The 22,391-nt window shown below is 52.1% G+C and overlaps 1 protein-coding gene across 2 annotated transcripts in view; it reads right to left on the minus strand.

The window, feature by feature from the left end:
• Positions 1-2,398: 2,398 nt before the first annotated feature.
• The window catches only part of VAV2 (vav guanine nucleotide exchange factor 2), a 122,606-nt gene continuing 102,613 nt past the window's right edge, over positions 2,399-22,391 (minus strand). Inside the window, exons 9-28 of one of the 2 annotated variants that reach the window (XM_041406871.1) lie at positions 21,597-21,696; positions 20,300-20,395; positions 19,572-19,640; positions 17,298-17,384; positions 15,695-15,780; positions 15,317-15,449; positions 14,164-14,273; positions 13,392-13,493; positions 13,191-13,279; positions 12,487-12,503; positions 11,845-11,866; positions 10,582-10,709; positions 10,319-10,393; positions 9,719-9,771; positions 8,927-9,043; positions 8,722-8,809; positions 8,510-8,633; positions 7,593-7,679; positions 5,474-5,628; positions 2,399-4,794 (exon numbers count right to left, since the gene is read on the minus strand). In XM_041406871.1, the coding sequence (XP_041262805.1) occupies positions 4,747-4,794; positions 5,474-5,628; positions 7,593-7,679; positions 8,510-8,633; positions 8,722-8,809; positions 8,927-9,043; positions 9,719-9,771; positions 10,319-10,393; positions 10,582-10,709; positions 11,845-11,866; positions 12,487-12,503; positions 13,191-13,279; positions 13,392-13,493; positions 14,164-14,273; positions 15,317-15,449; positions 15,695-15,780; positions 17,298-17,384; positions 19,572-19,640; positions 20,300-20,395; positions 21,597-21,696 (1,786 nt within the window). In that variant the 3' untranslated portion in view covers positions 2,399-4,746. The remainder of the gene's footprint in view (positions 4,795-5,473; positions 5,629-7,592; positions 7,680-8,509; positions 8,634-8,721; positions 8,810-8,926; positions 9,044-9,718; positions 9,772-10,318; positions 10,394-10,581; positions 10,710-11,844; positions 11,867-12,486; positions 12,504-13,190; positions 13,280-13,391; positions 13,494-14,163; positions 14,274-15,316; positions 15,450-15,694; positions 15,781-17,297; positions 17,385-19,571; positions 19,641-20,299; positions 20,396-21,596; positions 21,697-22,391) is intronic. The other variant, XM_041406870.1, reaches the window with a different exon arrangement.

The following is a 22,391-nucleotide window of genomic DNA, read 5'->3' on the forward strand; positions in this document are numbered from 1 at the left end:
ACAGCCTGTGGTACCCAGTGTGCATCCAAACTGCCCCAGCTTGGGAAGGGTTTGAACAGGAATTGAGGGGTTCCCTTATTCCAGCTTTATCCCCTCTCTCCAGCAGCATTTCCCCTCCTTCTCCCAAGGACAAAACCGGTTTCTCAGTGTTACAGAGAGAGCCCCAGTTCCTGCAGGCTTCTCCACGGACTAAATTGCTCAGAACAACCACAGGGCTGCAAACAAGTCTAAACTCCTGTTTGCAGTGGAGTGTTTCTGTTTGACAGGCCAGAACCGTTTCATCAGCATGTCCAAATTTATAAATATGACCTTTGGGTTAGACCAGACCTAGAACAATACAAGCCCAAGTCCACTTCAGCAGCCTGAGCCCTTCACCAGGCTCAGGATGGACAGTGGGGAAAGTGGCAGCTCCTGCAGCCCCTGGGAGCCCTGATGTGACTCCAGAGCAGGAATGAGGGGGGTTAATTTTTGGGGTGATCAGTGCAGTGTAGAGGGAGCCTACACAGTTCAATCTCCCCCTATAATTTTTAGGTTAATTCTAAAATAAAGCAGCGCAGCAGCTCAGGCGCCAGCTGGAGTTTTCTAGGTCACAGAAAACGTGGTGAATGCAGGGCTGAGGCAGCCAGGCGTGCTGCACACTGTCAACATTGCCTCTGCCACCCCAGCCCTCATCCCCACCCTCATCCTCAGCAGCTCTGCCCCACAACCTGTTTGGGCTTGGGAAGCACTGAACCAAAAGCACCCCAATCCCACAGAGTGCTGCTGGGCAGGGCTGTGCTGAGCTCTCCCCCTGCCTCAGTTTCCCCACCCTGGTGGCACAGCAGTTTGGCCCCTGGTTTTGGGGTGCCCTGGGCTGGGCTGAGTGAGCTCACAGGGAGGTGGCCACGCTCTGGCTGGTGGCCTGGGGGCTGGAGGGGCAGTGCCAGGGCCAGGGCAGGTGGCTGTCACACTGTGACAGGAGCAGGAGTTCCTGGGGCAGCCAGCAGCCCCCAGGCCTTGTTTGCTCAGAGCCCTGCTCATGGCTGGGATTTCATCAGCAGCTGCTCTAGCTGGGGGGAAAAACAATCAGAATAATAAATAAAACCCCGTGCCTGGTGTGTCCCCCCACTCCTGGGACAGGCCAGGGGCTGTGCAGGATGGAACCAGCTGTGCTGGCTGGAATTTATTCTGCTGTTAATGCCCCTGGAACGCCGCTGCTGCTCTGGTTACTGCACCTGGCCGTGGCTGGGCACGCTGCATCAATGCCCCATTCATTCCTGAGTGTCAGACCCTGCACTGCAGCAACCCCCAGGAGAAGATTTTGGCATGAAGCCACTGTGGAGGCACCCACCTGCCAGCTCCAGCCACTCCCCAAGGGCTCAGTGTCCCCAGCCCCGGGCTGGCAGGGATGTCCCCAGAGGCAGGACAGAATGGGAACAGATTTTTGCACTGCCCAGCCCTTGGTTGCAGGTTCCAGCGCTGCTTTTGACAGCCCAGCTGTGCCATCCCACCCACCCAGGGCCAGGCTGGGGCTCAGCAGCAGCAGGGGCACCTAAACCTGGTATTTTAGTGGTCAGTGTTGGGGAGATTCACCACTAAAATAGACCAAACAGCCACGAGGAAAGGGCTTATCCCAGACAGGGTCAGCACCTGGACCAAGGCTTAACACCTGGCTGGGCAGCACCTTCCAAAACCAGCATCCAAAATTTAGTCCTGATTGTCTGAGTACAACCCCTCTGCTCACTGCTACAACCCCTTCCAGCTGACCCTGGGAAAAGTGAAGCACTGGGGACTCCAAGGGTGGGAAAAATGAATGTTCTCAATGAAATGACACGGCAGCTCGCAGGGACATCACATCCCTGCTCAAGGTGAGGTCTCTTGAACACCTCAGGTTTTTATAAAAAGCTCTGCAGCTTATTTATTGCTCTGGAACACGCTGCTGCCTGCAGGGCCAGGTGGGATTCTGGAATATGATATCCAGGAGTGACTATAAGCCATGGAAAATCAGCCTCTTTCCTTCACCCTGCAGGGGTCCAGCTCAGAAAAGGAGAGGAGTCACAGGAAAGCTCCTGGATGGGACAACTGCAGGAGTGGCAGCTGCTCCAGGAATGAGAAGGAGCCTGACAGGCACCATAGGGGGGATCTACTCCAAATTTTGGAGGGGTAAAAGCACTTACTGTTCATGCCAGGAATCGGGAAGGATCCATTCCTGGGAGCAGCCGTCTTCCCTGGAAGGGCCAAGCCACCCCTGAGCCCCAGTGCAGCCAAGGGGGTTGACCCTGACACCCCTGGCACATTAAAAACCATGGCTGGAAAAAAAAACCTATCAGCAAAATTACACTTTATTTTGGGGTTTTGGTTTTTATTTTTTTTTTTTTTTTTTTTTTGGTGTTTTTTTTTTTTTTTTTTTTTCTTTTTTTTTTTTTTTTTCCGTTGGGGAATTTACTTTGATGAATTGTAACTTAAAAAAAAAGGCCTGGAAAAAACACATGCAAAAGGGTTTCTAAGTAGCAGCTAAAGATTCTATTCCAGCATTACAAGCTATTCCAAATGATTTCCAAATTCCCAGCTATAAACTATTCCATTAAACAAACAGTTTTATCTTTAAACCCCCTCCACCCTACCCCAGTTAGTGCAGTGCAAAGGAAAAACCCAAGGAATTTACATATTATTTTCCAACATATCCCATTGCAATTCCGAATGATCTGCGACGACCTAAAATAATACATCCAATTTCCTCGCCATCATAAAAAAAACATTTCCCTTTCTTATTCACAGATATATTTGTGGCAAATGGCTGAATAATTACTTACAAACAGAACAATCTTTTTTTTTAACAAGTTTCTTACACCAGTAAACACAAGAGGGAGAGCTCTCGGGAGGGTGGGGGGGTTTGGCAGGGCAGGCAGAGGGTGGGGGTCCCTATGGGGGACACAGGTGCCCTGGTCCCTGTGACAGGGCTGTGCTCACCCCAGGTGATGCCCTTGCCACCTTACAGACTCGGCCACGTTAAACAGGAGGGGCTGTAAGGCTTTAGGCTGCGAGGCAGAACAGGAGCCAGCAGGAGTTTGTGTGTCCCACCCACCCAAATTGTGCCCTCAGCTCCAGCACAGCCCCTGCAATGGGACAATGGCACCCTCTGCTCTGCACAGGGCATTGTCAGCTCCCTGCTGGCTGCTCCCCTCCAGCTGAGCACGGAGGGGCTGGCTGGGAGGGGTTAGCACCAAACAGTACCTTGGGAATGCCCTGAGCCCCCCATGTCCCTGTCACCTCCCGTCTGCCCTGGCCTGACCCCGCTGCACCCACCTCACACCCAGAGCTCCAGGAGCAAAGCAGGGTGGCTCTGGGCTTCTCACTGAGCAGCAGCATGGAATTCCCAAGTTAGCATCACTTCCTCATCCTTGAGAGATTCAAACTCTTCCATTTCTCACCCCAAACATGGCTCTGCTGCTCTGTTTGCAGAGCCCCGTGCCAGCAGCACTGCTCACCCAGCCAACGCTGGCATCTCCCAGACTTGCAGCAGGATCCCACAGCAGGAACACCCCAAATCCCAGGGGAACAACATCAGGGCATGGAAGGACCAGCTCAAAATGCCACGAATTCAGAGAGGCAGCTCCTGGGGCTCAGATACAGGGAAGCTGTTCCCTGCCACGCTCCCACACGTGTATTTTGTTTGTATTTGCACTTTGGGAAGGACAGAGGGTGCTCAGGACACAGTGGGAATGTCACAACACATGGACCTTTACTTGACAGCAGCAGCAGGAACAGCCTGTGGGAGGAAGAGCAGGGGCAACGCTGCCAGCCCCCAAAAGTGCACACAGCTGGGAAGAGGAGATGCTTTCACAGCTCAGGGACAGGATTTAGGACTTGATACCATAGCCCTTATTCAGGTGGGTTCACCCTGAGCTCATGAGGTGGGAATTGTCACAGCTGCAAGGAAAATCAGCCTGGCCTGGGGAGGACAGACCCAGGGACACGTCCTCTGCATGGACCTGGTGCCTTGGTGGCCTCTGAAGCCCTTGTGTGGAGCACATCTCCAGTCCTGCAATGCACTGAGACCTCCTGCTCACCAGTGGGACCAGTCTGCTCCCTGGGCACCCCACTGCCTGCAGCAAGGCTGGTGGGACTGAGGTGACTGTAAAGAAAATGGGCTCGGGGTGCCAAAATGGCTTTTTGCCCTCCTGGCTGACCTGGAGGTCCACTTCCAGCCCACACCTGAGGGTTAAAATGGTCACAGCCCTCTCCTCCTGCCGGGCCAGGTGTCCCCACCCTGCCCCTCACCCTGGCCACAGCACAGTGCTGCCCATGGCTGCCAGGGCCACTGCCAAAATCCTGACCTGGGAACCCCCCGAGTGCTGTGGCAGGGGGTCTGCATTGCCTCCTTGGGGCTCCCTCCCCAGACCCCCCAAATTCTCACCCAGGCACAAAACCTTCAGCCTCAGCCTCCCTCCAGCATGCCTAGGGTGGCTTTTAAAACCCCCTGGCACAAGAGGGGTGCAGTGCCCAGGCCCTGCTGGGCACCCAGAGTCTCTGAGCTCTGTCCATCGGGGAGAGCGCGGCTCTCCCGGGGCTCTCCACCGGCGCCATCCCACAGCCCAGCAATCTTCTGTACACGGAACAGGGGCCAGGCCGGGGCAGCCTGCACGCAGGGGGGGTCGTGAGGGGCTGCAGGGGCAGTCCTGGGAGGTGTCCAGCACGGGGACAGTGTGCTCAGGCTGCAGCTGCTGGCTCCGGGCGCTCGACGACTTCCAGCGGCCACGGCCGCGCTCACTGCACGCCCTCCTCCTCCACGTAGGTCGAGGGAAACCAGCCCACCTGTGGGGGGACAGGACAGGTGAGCTGGGGGCTGGGGAGCTCAAGGGGAACAGCACAAAGCTTGTTGGAGTTTAAGGACTTGGGAGAACTCAGGGACAGGGTGGGGTTGTTGGGGTGTCCTGTGCAGGGCCAGGAGTTGACACCGCGATCCTTGCGGGGCCCTTCCAACTCTGGTTTTATAAGAGAGCTCCTGTCCTGGCACTGGGATTACTGCCCTGCCGTCAAGTGCTGTTGCCAGTCCTGGATGTGCCAGATCCTGATGGTGTGAGCCCTAATCACTCTAATTTGGGATGGAGCACATCACCTTGGACACCCTGCCCGCGAGGCATCAGGCAGGAAGAATCTGTCTCCAGTGCTACAGAATCTGTGGGATACCAGGCCAAGCCACCAGGCTGTGTTTTTCCCAAGCTGCTGAGCCCTGCAGGGCCTGCAGACATCCTTCACGGGCAGGTTTAGGGAAGATCAGACCCTCCCACCACGTGCTCCCACCCACCTGTGTGCCCTGGATATCACTGCCACTGTCACAAAGCAGCAAATGGCCACACAGAGGTGGCTCTCACGAGGTGGCAGCCCACCCAGAACCCAGGAAAAAGCAGGACAAGGGACACCCCCCCTTCCCTTCACCACCCTGACAGCAGGGAGGACATCCCGCTGCAGGAATCCCCCTGGACGCACTCACCCTTCCGTTGGTCTCCCCCTTCCACCATCCCTGGTCCCCTCCAATCCTGCTGTAGATCTTCACCACGTCCCCCTCCCGCAGCGACAGCTCCCGCATGTCCCGCGCCGCGAAGTTGTACCGTGCCACGGCCGTGCCTATGACCCGGGGGGTGAACACTGCCAGGGGACAAAGCACAGCGCCTCAGCGGCTGCCCCACGCCGGCTGAAGCCTGGGGAAAGCTTGCACAGGTTCAACCTGGGTTTTTCAGCACGGCACCAAGAGCTGGAGCTGCTCAGATGGAGGGGCGGCATCACCCGAGCTGCTCAGCCCCGCGCGGGTGGGGTGGTTGGGGTTAAAGCGGGTTCCTGCTGGGTTTGAAGGGTTCTGAGGGTTTGGGGAGCTCCTCTCTGCTGGTCAGGGGTTGGGTGGGGGTCACTGGGGTGAAGGGCACTACTGGGAGGTGGTAAAAGGAAGGATTTCATAGGAATGCACAACCATTAGCAAAGAAATCATGGGAAAATCCTGTTCAGCTCTCAGCGTCAGGTCTGGGAGATTTGCCTTGTGGAGCTGCCACTCAGCTCCCGGCACCTGATGGAACCACTTTTGTAAATCAGCCTGGATTTAAGCTACTTCAAAACCACAGCTGGAATGGGTTCTCCTAGAGGTGTTGAGTGAATCCTGGGTGCTTTGCCATGAGGAGGAACCAGCTCCTAACCTAGAACTCCCCTGCTCCTGTCCCTGCCAGGGAGAAACCTTGGCAACTTGGTCCCATTGGAGACCAAATGGTGCCAAACCCTGACACTGACCAGCACCTTGGGATGAGGAGATGACCCCAGGAGCCATCCCAGGAGCTGAGCTGCACCAGCACAGCCCCAGCCACAGGGATCTCCATCACTTCAGGCAGGGGATGCTCAGGGGAAGCACAAGGAGGGGGAAGGCAGGGGCAGCACTCAGCATTCCTGCCCCAAAATCTGGGCACAGGAAAAAAGGCTGGAGAACCACAGTGGAGGGATGGGATGGGCAGAGGAGGAGAAAAATGCACATCCTCTGAAGTTCACAAAAAAGAAAATAAACACCCTGAGGGGATGCTGTGTTTCACTCCCCTCTTTCTCCCAGGGTTTCCAAGGGTTAATTTCAACTATAAAAGTGTGCAAACCAAGGTTGAACAAAGTTTGAGGGAAAGCTTTGCCCAGGTTTTCAGCTCTTGGGGTGGAAGGAGATGAGGATGGCGATGGTGTTGGACACACAATGTGCAACCACTGGAGGGTTTGTCCATCCTGGCCAGGCAGCCAGGCTGGAGGATGGACAGAAATCAAGGCAGCTTTGAGCTCTGTCATCAGGAGCTTGCTCAGAGCCCCTTGCTACACAGATCACTTCCTGCAGTAATTTCTGTGCAGTTAGAGAATCTCAAAATCCCAGATTTGTGCTTGAAAAGTTCAGTGTTCTACCCAAATAGGGAAGGCACATGTTGGCTTTGCTGGTGATTTTCTCTGTCCAGCCTAAAGGAGAGACTGAAAGATAAAAACTTCAATGGGAAGAAAATCTGGCAGGATATTGCTCTGATCCCATCAAGAGGGAGGGTGACACCAGCCTGGAAAGGATGACACTGCACTCTCTGTGGGGACACTGAGCCCCAAAACACCCCTGACAGCTCAGGTGTGTCCCTGTCCCCTCAGCAAGGGGCTCCTGAGCAGCCCCACAGAGCAGAGCTCAAACCCTGCAGGACACTGGGATGTTCTCCTGGAGGACAAGGAGGGGCAGACTGGGACAGGGTGAGATGCTGATGCTCAGGGTGACACACACAGGATAACCAGGTCGAGCTTGAAGTACATCATGAGATCCCAAAATGCTACATCCACCTTTTTTTTTTTTTTTTTGGTTAATTTTAGCCCCTTTTCTCAAACAGCAACAACTCCATCTCCTCCCTGCCTTGATTTTGGGGAGAGGGGCGAGTGCATTTTGCTGCCAACCAAGCCACGGTTAATTAACCTAATTAACTGATTTCCCAGGGCAGCACTGGGGACCCCCTGAACTGCCTGTGGGGATGGAGGGACAGGAGGGGACCCCACAGGTGCCACTGGTGATGGCTTTCAAGCTGGGGATGGTGGCAGGTCTCTCCAGCAGGGAGAGGCACTGGTACCTGACCAGAAGGGACTGGAGGAGCTCTGAGAAGAAAAGTTGAGGCCCTGAGGACTGAGAAAAGAAAAGTTGTAGGAAGCGCAGGAGGCTGCAAAGAGGTTAGAGAGAAACAGAAAGAGGCAGAACACGCATTAAAAAGGAAATTAAAATAAAATATTATAAGGCACAATGCTTTAAAAGCTGATGGAGGGATACAGGGCAAAGCATGCAGAGGGTCTTGTGCAGGGGCTCCGAGCTGGGACAGCTGAGAAAAGATCTGGCCACAGCCCCACAGCCACTGGGGGCTCCAAATTCATCCTAGGGTTGTATTTAATGCAAAAAAGTATATAAACAACTTTTAAAACCTGTCTTCCTTTGGTATTCTTTTCTAAATATACCATGGAGAAAAATATTTATAAGTTATTTTTCCCCACAAAGCAGTTAGTTGTGCACTCAGGCTTTTGGACAAAACAACATCTTGTATTATTGCACTTTTTTCTTCCCATTTATTTTGATTTTTCCTTTCTTTTTCTTTTAGACACAAACTTACCCTTTCACCCATCACCTCCATTAAAGGAGTCCCACTGGGATTGAAACCACCACAAGTCACACTGGAACCGGATCCATTAAAACACAAAAATCTCCCGTGGGTGGGAAAGACAGGATAAATCCCACCAAGTGAACATCACATCCCTGCTCCCAACCACAGGGTGAGCAAACCACAGGGTGAAAAACCACAGGAATGTCCCTTCAGAGAGCAGCAGTGCCAGAGAGCCCCAGCTCAGCCAGACCCCCTGACCCCACAACCTCTGAGACCCATCCTGAAAGTGCCACCAGCCCAGAAGGACTTGTCTGCAAACTGAGCAACTCAAACCCTACAGGAAAGCTGTCAATTCCTTCACCCACTGCTCCTAGAGCTGGTAGCCAAGCTGGTTTTACCTGGGGAGCGGGTGAAGGTCCTGGAGGTAGAGCGCTCCCGGGATTTGTAGGGGTATTTCAGAGTTGTGTCCAGCTGCTTGAAGCTCTCCTTCAGCGAGTGGCTCTGGTAGTACTCAACCAGCTCCTGGGAAGGAAGAAGAGGCACCTGGCTGTCTCTGCCAGCCCCTGCACGACTTGCAGAGACAGTGCTATAAGGGGGAACAAAAACCCACCAGCAAGCTTTCGAACTTCTTGGCTTCCGTGATGTGGATCCAGTTGTCCTTCTCCACCACCTTGATGTGCTTCACCTCCTCGTTGAACCTGCCAACGACAGCAAAGGCACTGAAAAAAACCCACAGCCACGTGCTCCAGCCCTGGCTCGTCCTCTGTGAGTGAGAAATATTGAATTATTAAGTTCCTAAGTGGGGAATTACTCACTTAATGCTGATGGCAAAGCGCTCGGCCTCAGCCGGCCGCTCCCGGATCAGGTAGGTGCCACTGACGTGAGACTTGAGCAGGTTGTCTGTCTGATGCCTCTCCATGTTCCCTGCAAACCTGAGCCCAGAGGTTAATTAGTCCATTTAATTCATTAAAATGAACTGGTATCCTTGAACAGACATGTTTTGGATAGAAAGAGACATCTTTTTTAAAGGCATGAAGGATGGAAGGCAGGTGGAGCAACATCTGAAATATCCTGAGCAGGAGGGGAAGTGCCCTGAGATATAAGAAGCTGCTGAGCCACTGAAGCACACAGAGAGTGGCCTCTTCCCTTTGAAGTACCTGACACCTGGAAAAACTCACTAATTGGGAATCAGTCTCCAGGTTAATGAGGCCTCAGCGAGAGCTGGAGAGCAGGGATAATTTATATCCATGAATTCATGAACCTGGCTGGAGCTGGAGAGAAGGAGCAGCAGGCAAGCCAAGCACAGCCTCTCCTGCCAAGGCAGGAGTTGCCTCCTTCCTCCCACAATCATTTTCTGGGCACAGAAAATGGGAAGAGAAACCAGCATCTCTCTTTTTGCCTCTGACCCTCTCCACCAGTGAAGAAATCCCCACAGCTGCTGCCAGGGCTTTCAACACCCCCCAGCCACCACCGAGGCAGCTCCATGGCATCCAGAGAAAGGTGGATGCAGAGCTCTGCTGGTCTGCACGTGGAATCCCTTCCTGGAGCAGATTCCTGAGCAAGCAGCACCCAAAAGGCAAGGCTGGTGTGTGTCTGTGCCCACTCACCACGGGTACGCCGTGTAGTCGATCTCCCGCGAGGGCGGCCGGCTGTTGGGGGGCTGCAAATTGAGAATTGCTCATTAGTGAAGAGCCAGCAGCTCCTCAGGCTGTGTGGGATGCTCCTCTCCACGGGAGGATTCCCTCTGCCAAGCCATCCCCGGATTCTGGGCTTGGGCAGAGGAGGGCAGTGTTGTAGCTGAGCATTTCCCACTCAGCTCCCAGCTGGGCTGAGCAGGCTGTGTTTGTTCATTTACCTGAGTGGTTTTTAATTGGGAAGCAGCTGACAACATTACAGCAAGCAGCTACAAGCAATTAAAACAAACCAAACGCAGTTTTCCTGCACTGGGCCTGATCTCCAGTACTCTGCTCCTGGGTCAGGGAAGGAACAGAGCTGGATCTGATGATGCCAACCCCAGCCTTGGGAACAGGGCTGGGACCACCCTGCCGTGACACCTGCACCATGGCAGGAGGGATCCACCTCCCCTGCGAGGCAGAGGCCTTGCTGAAGGCCCAGGGAAGGACTGAGGTCTTGAGGAGAAGGCTGAGAAGTGTGACAGGGACAACCCCACCTGGCAGTCCCAGCTCCATCCCCTCTGTGGCACTTACCCTGGCATCCACGGGGCAGGGTTTCACTGAGGAGCTGGGGAAATAACCCGACTTCTTCGTCTGCAGCAGCCTCCCCTGCAAAGCCAAGCTGGGCATCAGACTGGGATGAGCACTGGTGGCACTGGGAAGGGGGGGACAGGCCCCAAACTGCCTCCCGAGCCCCAGCACACCCCTGCACCAGGAAAGCCCCAAAACCAAAGGCATCATGCAGAAGTCACTGGTTTAGGAGTTTCCAGGAGTTTCCCAAGAGGAATCACCCTCACCTCCCACCACGGTGAGTCGGGGTCCCCCCTCAGCAGCTCCATCACATCCCCAATCTGAAAGGTCAGCACTGGCTTCCCAGGAGGGGCTGGGGTTCCATGGTAATTCTGAACAGCCACCATTTTAGGACCTGGCAGAGAAGCAAAACAGTTTTACAACCTTGTCCCAGCTGAAAAAAAGCCCAAACAGAGCCAGCCCTCCTGAAGCCTGCTCTCCTCATCCCCTGACAGGGCACAGCAGGCAGGAGTTAGGGGCAGGAAACATGAAAGCAGAAAGGAATGGTGTCCACAGTGAATGTTCTTGGCTCCTGCAGTTACATGCATGATTGAGTTCCCTGAGCAAAAATAAACCCAGGAAGGACCCAGCCAAGCTGAAGCTCCAGCTCTCAGCCCTGCACCTGGATTTGAGCCTCAGCAAGGAGCTCAAATCCAGGGGAGGAGAGGAAAATCAAGGAGAGGAGCTCTTGCCAGGCAATGCCTGGCCAGCAGCAAGCTCTGCCAGGCTCAGCAGTGACCCCACAATTGCAAAAGGGACCTGTGAACACACAGCTACCACTGAATATCAGCTGGACCTGGGACTCAAAACGCCCCTGAAGCTCCCAGTCAAAGTCCACTTGTCTTGCCAACAACTGCACATTAAATAAACTTCCCCCACTGCACCAAACCCACAGTGTTTATCCTCAAAATGCCTCCCCACCTCTGCCTCTCCCCTCCCAGCAAGAGCACTCTGTGCTTGTTTTGTTGTTTTTTTTGGTTTTTTTTAACCACAAATTTGATTCAGGTTTCTTTTTGCCAGGCTTGGCTTTCCTTCCATCAGAAACAGCACAAAAACAAATTGTTCTTCTCCTTTGAGCCACAGCAGGGGCAGGGCAGGCGCAGAGCTCTGTCCAGGCAAGTTTCAAACACAGGAAGATAAAAAAAAAATTATTGCAGCAACCTTTGTGACTGGTGGCCCTGAGCACACTGGACATGCTGCCCATCAGCAAGAAATCTCCCTGCCAGAACATGCCTGCTCTGCCCTGAAGGTTGATCTGGCACCAGGATGTTGTGCCAGGCTCTCCTCGGTGTGATGGGCAGAGCTTTGCTGGCCCAGGGCTGAAATTCTGGGGCAGCAGAGACAGGAGAGACCCCAGTGCCCCATGGCTGACCCTTCTGCAGGCACTAAAGCTCCCTCCTGGGTTTGGAAGGAGCCTCCCCCTCCCACACACCCAGAGCTGGGGATTCCTGCAGCCACAAGCTGTCCCTGCCCCACAGCAATGCCCTTACCAGGTCCTGCACCCAGTGAATCCTGCAAAGAAAGAGGAAAAATGCTCAGTGAGGACACATCAGCCTCAATTCTCCCTATGAGCAGCCACCTGATACCCATGGGGTGAGAAAATCCCTCCCCAGATCCCCCTGGTACCCCCCAGCCCATGGTGCCCACCCCAGCTGGGTGCTGGCACCTCCTGAGGGCTCTGGGGCTGCTTAAACTGGGCCAGTTCTAGGCTGGAGTGGAGGCCACTGGCCCCAGTCCTGTCCCACTGGCCCCAGTGCTGTCCCACTGGCCCACAGTGCTGTCCCACTGGTCCCAATCCTGTCCCACTGGCCCCAATCCTGTCCCACTGACCCCAATCCTGTGCCACTGACCCCAGTCCTGTCCCACTGGCCCCAGTGCTGTCCCACTGGCCCCAGTGCTGTCCCACTGACCGAAATCCTGTCCCACTGACCCCAATCCTGTCCCACTGGCCCCAGTGCTGTCCCACTGACCCCAGTCCTGTCCCACTGGCCCCAGTGCTGTCCCACTGGTCCCAGTCCTGTCCCACAGGCTGCTGGGACCCCTCTGAGGCCAGTGCTGGCTCTTCCCATGAGCTGCCCACACCCAGACTGGACAAGGGCACAGGGGGGTGAGGAAAAGGCCAAACCACGTACCTGGTCTGCTGAAGAACCTGCAAGAGAAATGGTGGGGTAAAAGGTTAATTTAGCAAGAAAAAACCTCCATTTTCTGGTTCTCTTGATGCTCTGAGTGCCAACAGACCAGCAGCAGGGTGTGAAGCTGAAGCAGGAAGGCCAAAGCAGAGCTGGGGTCACTTGAGTCCTGCAATTTTGTTCCTCCCTCCCTCCCCTCCTCACCCAAAATCTTTCCAAAGCCCCCCTGTGACCCCCCCCTGGAGCATCTGCAGGGTTCTGCCCTGGGTGAGCACAGAGGGAATCCCAGCTTTGCCCAGTTTAGACCAAGGACACAAATTTTTGCTGGGCTTTGGGATATTTTGGGTCTGGAGAGGAGCTCTCTCCTCATCAGAAATGTTCTCCCTGCTGCAGACGCTCCTGCTTTCGCTGTTAAATGATGAAGAATTGATCATCTCTCTTCAATGCCCACCCACAAGAGCTGGAGATCCCAGCCCTGCACAGAGCTGCTGTGACTCCCTGCCATCCGTGGGATGCAGCTCTTTGTTTTGGAGAATTTTGCTCCTTTGTTTGCATTTTAAACCATCAACCAACGTGAATTACAGCTCTGGCAGGTGGGGTGGGAGCACACTTGTGGTTTTTTATGCATTAACAAACATCAGTGCTTTATAAAGTGAATTTCTCAGATCATTCACGTGCAGCAACGAGCTGCTCATGAAATTACTCACCCATCTTGCAGGGAGGAATAATCTCCAAGCACTCCTTGTGAGCACCTGCTCCACATTTGGGGCAAAGATAGCCCTGGTAGAAGGTTCCTCTGTGCCACCAAAAAAAAAAAAAAAAAAAGTCAGAAAATCCTAATCCAACCTCAGCTTTGAGATTTTTCTTTCTGTGTTTTACTGCAGAACAGCAGGAAGGTTGTTGCTCACCTCAGGAACATCCTGCAGGCTTTGCAGTTGGTTGTCTTCTCAAATGTGTACATCTGGAAGTTGTGGTGATTTGCATTGGCTTTCTCTGGCTTGATGTTGGACCTGAGGGGAAGGAGCTGGGGGTTATCAGCCTGTCCCCACGGGGCTGCTGGCACCTCAGTCACAGCCTGGACACCACACAGACACCAAATCCAGTGTGGAAGGAGATCAGGGCTTGGTTATGGAGAGAGGATTTTGCCCATTACCTTCCTCTGGGATAGGAGTCATGGGTTTGGCCTGAGTCACCATCAGCCCAAGCCCTGCTCAGGACCAGCCCTGCAGCACCACCCTCCCTCCTCACCCTGCTCCTGCTCCAGCCTGGTGCTCCCCAAGGACACCAGGGTGAGGTGTCCTTCCAGAGAATCACAGAAAGCTTTGGATTGGACATTTAAAATCATCCCACCCCACCCCTGCCACGGCAGGGACACCTCCCACTGTCCCAGGCTGCTCCAACCCTGTTCAGCCTGGCCTTGGACACTGCCAGGGACTGGGCACCCTCCCAGGGAAGGATTCCTGCCCAATGTGCCATCTCAGTGCCAGAGATGCTCGGTGGGGATGCTCAGAGAACACTTCCAAGCTCCCTTTGCAGAGGGACTCGTCCAGCAAGCCCCCAGGAGCTTCCCCACCACAGGTTTTGCTGTCAGAGCTGCTCTGCAGTGACCTGATGGCCCAAGACACTTTTCCCCCACTCCTGGCAGCTGCACCGGGGGCTGGAGCAGCCCCTCATGCTCACATGGCCATTTCAAACTGCTCCATCCACTTCCTCTTCATCTCCTCAGTCTTGCAGAAGAACTGGAAGCCCTGCTTCCCCTGGAGGTGGATCAGGTAGAAGCCGTAGGACCACTGCAAGGGAAAAGAGAGCAGATCTGGCAGCAGAACACACCTCAGCTCCACTCACAGGCCTCAGGCACTGCTCTGAGTGCCTGTCCCTGCCCCCTGTGCTGAGCCAGGGACAGCAGGGGAGGAGGAAGGAGAGCTCCCTGTGTCTCCAACACATCCCAGTAAATGAGCCTGAACCGCCTGGCGCTGTGCACTTGGAGCAGGCAGGATCTCATGGTGGCAGATGAGAGAACCCAGATTCTTCTGCTCCACTGGATCCTCCCCAGCCCTTCTGCCCGTGCCTGACAGCAAGTGACAGCCCAGGAGGAACATCTGACCTGCCCACTGCACATATGCTCAGCCTGTCTGTCAGCACACTGCATACAAACACACACAGCCAAAGGGGTGCTCTGCTTACCATTTTTCCATGGGACTAGAAAGCATAGGAGAGCAAAGGGGAGAGAGATTTCATTAAAACACAAAGCCAGCAGCATTCCCTAGGCAGTTCTTGTCCCTTATCCCATCTGCACCACAGCTCTTGCCATGGGATGGAAGTGGATTCAGCTGAAGGGGCTCACTTAAAGCAAGAGCTGGGAGGTTTTTCCTCCATGGCTGCAGAGTGAGCATCAAACCACAGGAAAATGATGTTCCTTCAGTGCTTTGAGTGCCAATTTTGGCAGCCTGGTGTGCAAAGCTGCCTTTCCAGGCTCCTCCACCCTGCAGCTTGTGGGAGAAAGAACATCCTGCACCTTCCCTCCCTCCTCCCTGCCCTCCTCTCCTGCCCATCTGATGTTTGCTCCCTGACTCTGGGCCAGAAAGCAGAGAGCAGCTTCCTCCCTCCTAACTCCAACCATCCCAGCCTCCTCAGGGCTGCTCTGCCAGGACACAGGTCAAGGATCCAGCCCAGCCCCACATTAATAAACATTTCCCAATGCTATTTAAGGCTGCCTTGAAAGCTGAACGTTTATTTTCCAGCTTTTTTTTTCCTATTTTAAAAGGCTAATGGGAACACACTACCCTGAAACAGCTCCAAAATGCTCTCCAGAGCTAATCCTTAGTCCACCTACCTTCTTAATGTCCTTGTTATTCATGGGGTCATCAGTCATCTTGTGGAAGAGCAGCTCAATAATTTCCTTCAGCTCATAGTTGTATCCTTTCCTCTTGCAGACGATCACCACTTTATCAAATAAAAATAAATACCTGCCCAAAGCAAGCAAATAAACAAGCAACCCAGTCAAACACCTCATTAAAAAATCCAAGGGGAAAGATTTGCAAAGCTCTGAGGAGCTCCCCAGCTCAATGTTCAGCGCTCATGCCCTGCTGTGATTTCACAATGATGCTGGGATACGGCAGTGAAATTCCAGGCAGTAATTAAAATAAATGAGCTCAGGGGGAATCATGAGATGAGGGCATGTTTGGGGACACTGGGGACAGGGGCCACTCACCTGTCCTGCTTGGTGTGGTTCACTATGGAGCGCACCTTGAGCTCCCCGTCGATCTTGGGCCTCCCAAACTCCTCCAGCTTCACCTGCTGCAGGAAGCAAGGCAGGGCTCAGACCCAGAGCCAGCCTGGAATGCTGCCCTGGGCAGGGGAACCCCAGAGCTGGCTGGAGTCACCCCCAGCCCTGCCTGAGCTCCTGGGAGCAGCAGCACCCCCAGCAACGGGGGATGTCACCCTTAGGTCAGACGTGACACACACACACGTGATCAGGGTCCAAAAAGAAAAAAGTTTTTATTTTGTGTGTTCTCCAGCTTATATACTCTTAAAATATATATACTATATATATATATATACTCTTAAAATATATATATATATACTATATATATATAGTCATTTACTATATATAATACACAATATAATAACTTATTGTATTCATTGGTGCAAAGCAAATTATCTTCCTGTGTTTAAAATTTGCCTGGACAGAGCTCTGGGCCTGCCCTGCCCCTACTGTGGCTCAAAGGAGAAGAACAATTTGTTTTTGTGCTGTTTCTGATGGAAGGAAAGTCAAGCCTGGCAAAAAGATTTATATATAGTATATAGTATATAGTATATATACTAAATACTATATACTATATATTATATATATATATATATATAGTATTTAGTATATATAGTATATAGTATGTATATATAGTCATTAGCTATATATAATATACAATATAATAACTTATTCTGTTCATTGGTGAAAAGCAATTAACGTCAAGGTAATTGGCAAAAGTTTTACAGAAATTTAATAATTTAATAATTACAGAAATTTAATAAAGCACATATACACATCTACTTATGCACGCAGCCTAGCTTACAAAAATGTTCATGTAAGTGAGGGAGGAGGCTCCAAGGGAAGCCTGGCCATGGACACAGGCACAGCCCCCCAGGAACCCCCCAGAGCTCCAGCAATGTCACCCAGGGCAAGGCTCAGCAGTGCAAGCATTTTTGCAAACCCTCCTCACCTGAAATAAGCTGTTTTTCAGAGGTTTTCATAAGAATTAAGGATTTTGTCTCTGTTAAACAGCCATCAATTAGAAGTTCACAGCTTCCAAATGAAGCCAAGGCTTGAAGCCCCCAAACCCCTCCAGGTCTGCTGAGGCACAGCAGCAGGGCTGAGTGTTTGACACCTCTGCAGTTTGGAGGATGAGTTCTCCTTAAAATACCTGCTTGAAATTCCTGGGGATTCGGTGTCTTTTTACATGAGCCCTTCTCCTCCCCCTTGAGTTAACCTCTGTCCTCTTAAAATCAAAAGAAAACCTCATTTTAAATAGAAGCCAGATAGGCAGCTTGAGGAACTTCTCTGTCCTTCCTACAGTAATAATGTGAGAAAAAGCTGAAGAGCCATTTTTAGTGTAACACCAGCAAGAGAAGCCACCCTTCATCTCAGCCAAAGCAGTTTTGTGATGGAGCATCCACCTCTGGGCCATCAGCAAATCAGGAGAGAGTCTGAACACATGGGGATCTTTCAGCACATCAGAATAAGCAGTAATTGGCCAAAAAACCCAAATACACTAATAATAAACGAATTAAACTGGCTTCAAGAGGATTTTCCAACTTACCAGGTTTTCTATAGAGCTCTGAAATTCACTTATTTTCTTCAAAGTCTCTTTGTCCCTCTTGACTTCATTGATGTACATGGCCAAGTCCTTAAAAAAAAAAAAAAAGGTGAATAGTGATTTTTACTTTACCAGTACCTTACCCAGGAGAACAAACATGAGCCTGGCTCCCTGAATCCCTCAGGAGTCTGAGCAGCCTGGCACAGGTGAGGCTGCTGGTGCTCCCAGAGCCAGGCAGGTGCTGCAATGTTTTCCATTTCCCAGAAGATGGCAATGCATGAATCCATGGCAATGCAGGAATCCATGGCAGCACAGCGATCCCAAACCCCAGATTTTCATCCATCACAGAGAAGGAGCCATCCCTTCCACTGGGACAACTTCTTGCACCTTTCAGAGTGGATTTGCTGTGCCTGTTTGCTTCTTATCTGCTCCCTCCTTGACCTCAACAACAGCTCTTGTCAACTTGGATTAAATCTGAGCGGGGATTTTTTAAGACATCCCCCTGGGTCAGACCTCGCTCAGCTCCCCAACACAAGGAGGGTTAATCACATCCCATAGTCACAGATCTACGTGACAATACTTGTAACATCACCAGGCCCGGGGTGGCAGGGATGGTGATGAGAAATGACACAACCAAAAGCCTTCTGAAGCAGGGAAACACAATTCCAGGCAAGCACAATCCCAGGCAAGCACAATCCCAGGCAAGCACAATCCCAGGATCAACCAGAACTCAAAACAACAACCTGCAAATGTTGGTTGTGGAATTTAACTTGGAGTTGCATTTCCCCCACCACCACTGGGAACTCAGTCCTGCATTCTCAGACAGAGGATTGGCACCTGCACCAAAAAAAACCCCACCACAAATGATTTTTTTTTGGTGCAAATCCTGCCCTTGCCTTGCAAAAGCAACTGTTCAAGCCAAATAAAAGGGAGCAGAATCCCTTTGGGAATGTCAGTGCATCCACCCCCCTGCACAGCCCTCACCCCAGACAGCAGCAATGTCTGCTGCCTGCCAGCACAGCAGACAGAAAGGCTGGACTTGTGATGAAAGACACCACTTGGAAGTTAAGCCTTGGTTTACAGATCAATTAAAACCAAACTGAATGGCTCCCAAACCCCCCGAGCCCAGCGTGGTCAGAACTGCTCCCACACTGTCCTGGGGATGGGGAGGAGGAGAGAGAAACCTCGCTGATGGTTATCAACATCCTCCTGCAGCAAATGCTGAGTGTGCAGCAGAGCCAGAGCAAACACACATTTGTTTTTCAGCAGTGCTGCTGGGTGATGAGGCCACGAGCAGGGCTGAGCTGCTGTCACCAGGCACAGCGTTCATCTGAGGCCACAGCAGCAGGCTGGCAGTGCAACGTCCTTCAAAGCACCTCAGCTCCACAGAGAGCCCCACAGCAGCCCTGGGCTGGCAGGAGAACGGCTGGAAAGGTCACCCAGCTTATGTAAGGGCCAGGAAATGCAGCCACGTTACAAAAGCTGCAGCCCAGAGGTGGAAAACGAAGTGACCACGAGCACAGGGATGAACCCTGGGGTGATCTCCAGGGGAAAAACCTGGAGGTAATGAGCATCCTCCAGTCAGCTCCTGCTGCCAGTGGATCTGGTGTGAATGTGTGTGTGGGGAGACATAACTGAGCCAGGAAACATTTGGATGATTCTACAATTTCTTTTTTTTTTTTTTGTTGATGATGGTTTTTCTGAGATTTTGGGGGCTCCAGCTAAACGCTGAAAAAAACCAAGTCGAAGTGAAGCAAAGCAAACTGCTGATGCCAAAAGTCATCAATTGTTGAAAACACATCTTCCCTTTAACAAAATAAAATAAAAAAAAAGTGGATTAAAGGATTCCCACCCAGCACCTGGCTGACAGCACCCAGGGAATGCTCCACACAGGCAGACTCCCATGGCTGCCACACTCCCTGACTTGCTGATACCTCTGGAGCTCCTCCAAATCCTCCCCAGCAGAGACAAAAGCCGGATCTGGCACAGCCTCTGCACACACAGCAGCAATCAGGGAAAAGTCCTACCTTGTCAACAAACCCCAGCTCACCCCTCTGCCTCAGGGGGACAGTGGTGACAGGGGATCTGCTGCGAGGCCACCACACCAGGTGACAATCCACGCACACAGGTGTGGCCAAAAGGAGCAGACCTTGCCTTCCCTCAAGCTGCTCCTGGGTGCATTTTAAATCCAATTTTTTGTTCCACAGAGCAGAGGGATCCTGAGCTCTGCAGCAGCCCAAAGCCAGCACAGCCCCCTCCCCACTTCACCCTCTGTACCTGCATTGCCTCCAGAGCCTCCTTCAGCTGCTGCTTCTCTGGACGGTCTGAGGAATGGCTGAGCAGCTCCTGAAATAAAAATAAACCGATAAAATATTAAATAATAAATAACAAATAAATAAAAATTGATAAATAATAAAAATTAGTAATAAAAGTAAATATAAATTAATAAAAATAAGGAGTTTGGATGTGCTAGGAAAGATTTCCAGACCCTACTTGCACTGGAGAGGGTCTGCCTGAGTGTTGGCAGGGTGGTGACAGGGATGTCAGGGTGGCTGCAGGCATTCCAAGGGTGACTGGAGGGATGCCAGGAAGGTGGCAGGGATGCCTGGGTGACAGCAGGGATGCCAGGGAGGTGGCAGGGATGCAGGGATGCCCAAGCAGGCAGCCGTGGCTGCAGGACAGGGAACACACCAAGGGCTGGTGCTTGAGAGATCTGTTACACAGAGTTGACTGGAGGAATTTCACACATAATCAGATTATATGCAAGCTTATTTTATGTTCATTAAGTGCCTCTCGTGGCTAGCAAGTGCAGAATTACCCTGGGTCACCCTACTTTAGGAGACAGCACAAATATTATGTCGTGTTAAGTAGCTCCAGTAATTATTTTATTTGAAGGGGAATAAAAATCCCAACCCTTGCTCTGCCTTTGGCAATGATTCACCCTCCACTGACAGACGTGAAAGATGCTACAGCAGAGAGAGAACTGCCAGTGCTGAAAAACTTACTTTTAACAGGAGATGATACTTCAAAACTCTTTGCATTGGAACCACCAGCAGATCTTGCAATTTGAATTTCCCATCCTGGACCTTTAGTGTGCATTCCTAGGAAGGAGATCAATAAATCAGCAGTGAGAAAACAACAGCTTCCCACCTAAAAGAAGTCTCTGAAGTCTTGAGAATGTTTGTTTGACTCCTGTAAACTCAGTTCTGATGCCCACAGACCTGTGGTCCTTGCAGCCACCCAGGGCTGGGCTCCCACCACAGAGGTTACCAAGGGATTCATCCCAGGGGCTGGACCCTAAATTCCATGCAAATGAGCCACTCCAGCCTAATGAGATGCTGCTCATTAGGGCACTGTATGAATGCTCCCAGACCTGGGGCAATGTCAAATGAAACCCATCTGCCTCAGCCACCTCCTCACTGGGCCAAGCTACTGATTTGTGAGGGGCTGGCACTGAGCATGCAGCCTGTGGCTCTGGAGTCACTGATGAGCATTAAACCATTAAGATGAGCTAATTGTGGTTGGAGGAAGTTTTGCCACAGTTACCTTTGCCCAGACCCATTTTCAGCCCCCCTGCATGACAGAGCTGCCACGAGGGAGGGAGAGACAGCAAAAGCAGGGAGCAACTGGATGCTCCAGCCTCGATGTGAGACACAGAGAGCCCATTTTCCACAATTCCTAACTGCAGTTTTACCCCTGGACTGGGTTCACACAGGGAATCAAAGCACATTTGCAGGAGGTGAGGTAACATGGACAGACAGCCCGGCAAATTCCAATTAGCTTCAAGAGCAAAGCAGGAATTAGAGCTGGGTAACAACAATGCAGTCCTTCTGGGGCTCCTTTGATTCCCCTAATGTCTGGATCAGCCCCTATTCACACTAAGAAGGCCAGGGCAGGAATTCTGGTGTTTGCCTGGGGATTTGGGTTTGCCTCTGCCAGTCCCTGATGCTGCTGGCTTTGGAAAACCACGTGGCTCCTGGTTTGGGGATGCTCAGGGCCTGCACAACTCAAAGAACTTGTCCCAGCCAGTCCCACTCAAATAAAGCCACTGGTTTGTTTTAACTTGGATAAACTTGGGGAGGAAGGACAGAGTGAGAGTCTGGTGAGGAGATAAGGGAAAAACGAGGGACAGGACAGGGTAACACCCAGCTTTGCTCCCTCTGTGGCAGCACAGACACACTCTGACACCCTTCTTCTCTTCTGGTCAATCAAACACTCCCCAGACACCATCCTCAGCTCCAGCAGGTCCTTCCCAAAGCTGGGACAAGGGCTGGGGGCAGCACTCAGCCCCTGCCCGCTCACCTCCACCTTCTGCCGCACGTCCTCCCGGTTGGCAAGGAGGTGGTTCAGGGTGTTCTGGGCATATTCCATGTGGCTGCAGTACTTGCCATAAATCAGCAGCCTGAAGGGAGGGAAATCACAGGTTTAACTGGAAATGCTGGCAGTTATAAGCTGTTATAAAAGATATATAAATGTGTGTACAGCGAAAGGCCAAGGCGAACAGCTATTCCCCCTTTTCACTGCTTAGCAAAGTATAAAAACTCTTTTATTGTGTGGCTTTTTGACATTTAGATTTTCATCACTTGAACATTTAGAAGTTTCCAGAGTCTATGGAGGTGATTCAGCTCATGATGAACAGAAGGGGCTGGGTGGGCAGAGCAGAGGAGCCTGGTTTTAGATGAGGTAGTGGGATGAAATTCTCCCTTGGGAGGGTGGTGAGGAACTGTCAGAAGCTGCCCAGAGAGTTTGTGGCTGACCCTGGAATTATCCAAGGCCAGGTTGCACGGGGCTTGGAGCAACCTGGGATGGTGGAAAGTGTTCCTGCCCATGGCAGGGGGTGAAATGGGATGGATTTTAAGGTCCCTTCCAACCCAAACCATTCAGTGATTCCATGATGGTTCTATGTCACATTTTAGAATCACATCTTCTTGAATGAGCCACGGGGACCTAGAGATCAAGAGCCTGGGTAATTGGGAAAAGAATGTTGTCACAGCCTTTGGAAACACAGTGAAGCACTGCATGGACACCCTGGGCTATAAATTTAAACACTGACAAAAAAAGAGCAGTTTTGTCATGGATTCCCCCTTTTCCCTCACT

The sequence above is a fragment of the Onychostruthus taczanowskii genome, unplaced genomic scaffold, assembly GCF_017590055.1.
Source record: "Onychostruthus taczanowskii isolate IOZ18803 unplaced genomic scaffold, ASM1759005v1 scaffold25, whole genome shotgun sequence".
NCBI classification, from domain to species: domain Eukaryota; kingdom Metazoa; phylum Chordata; class Aves; order Passeriformes; family Passeridae; genus Onychostruthus; species Onychostruthus taczanowskii.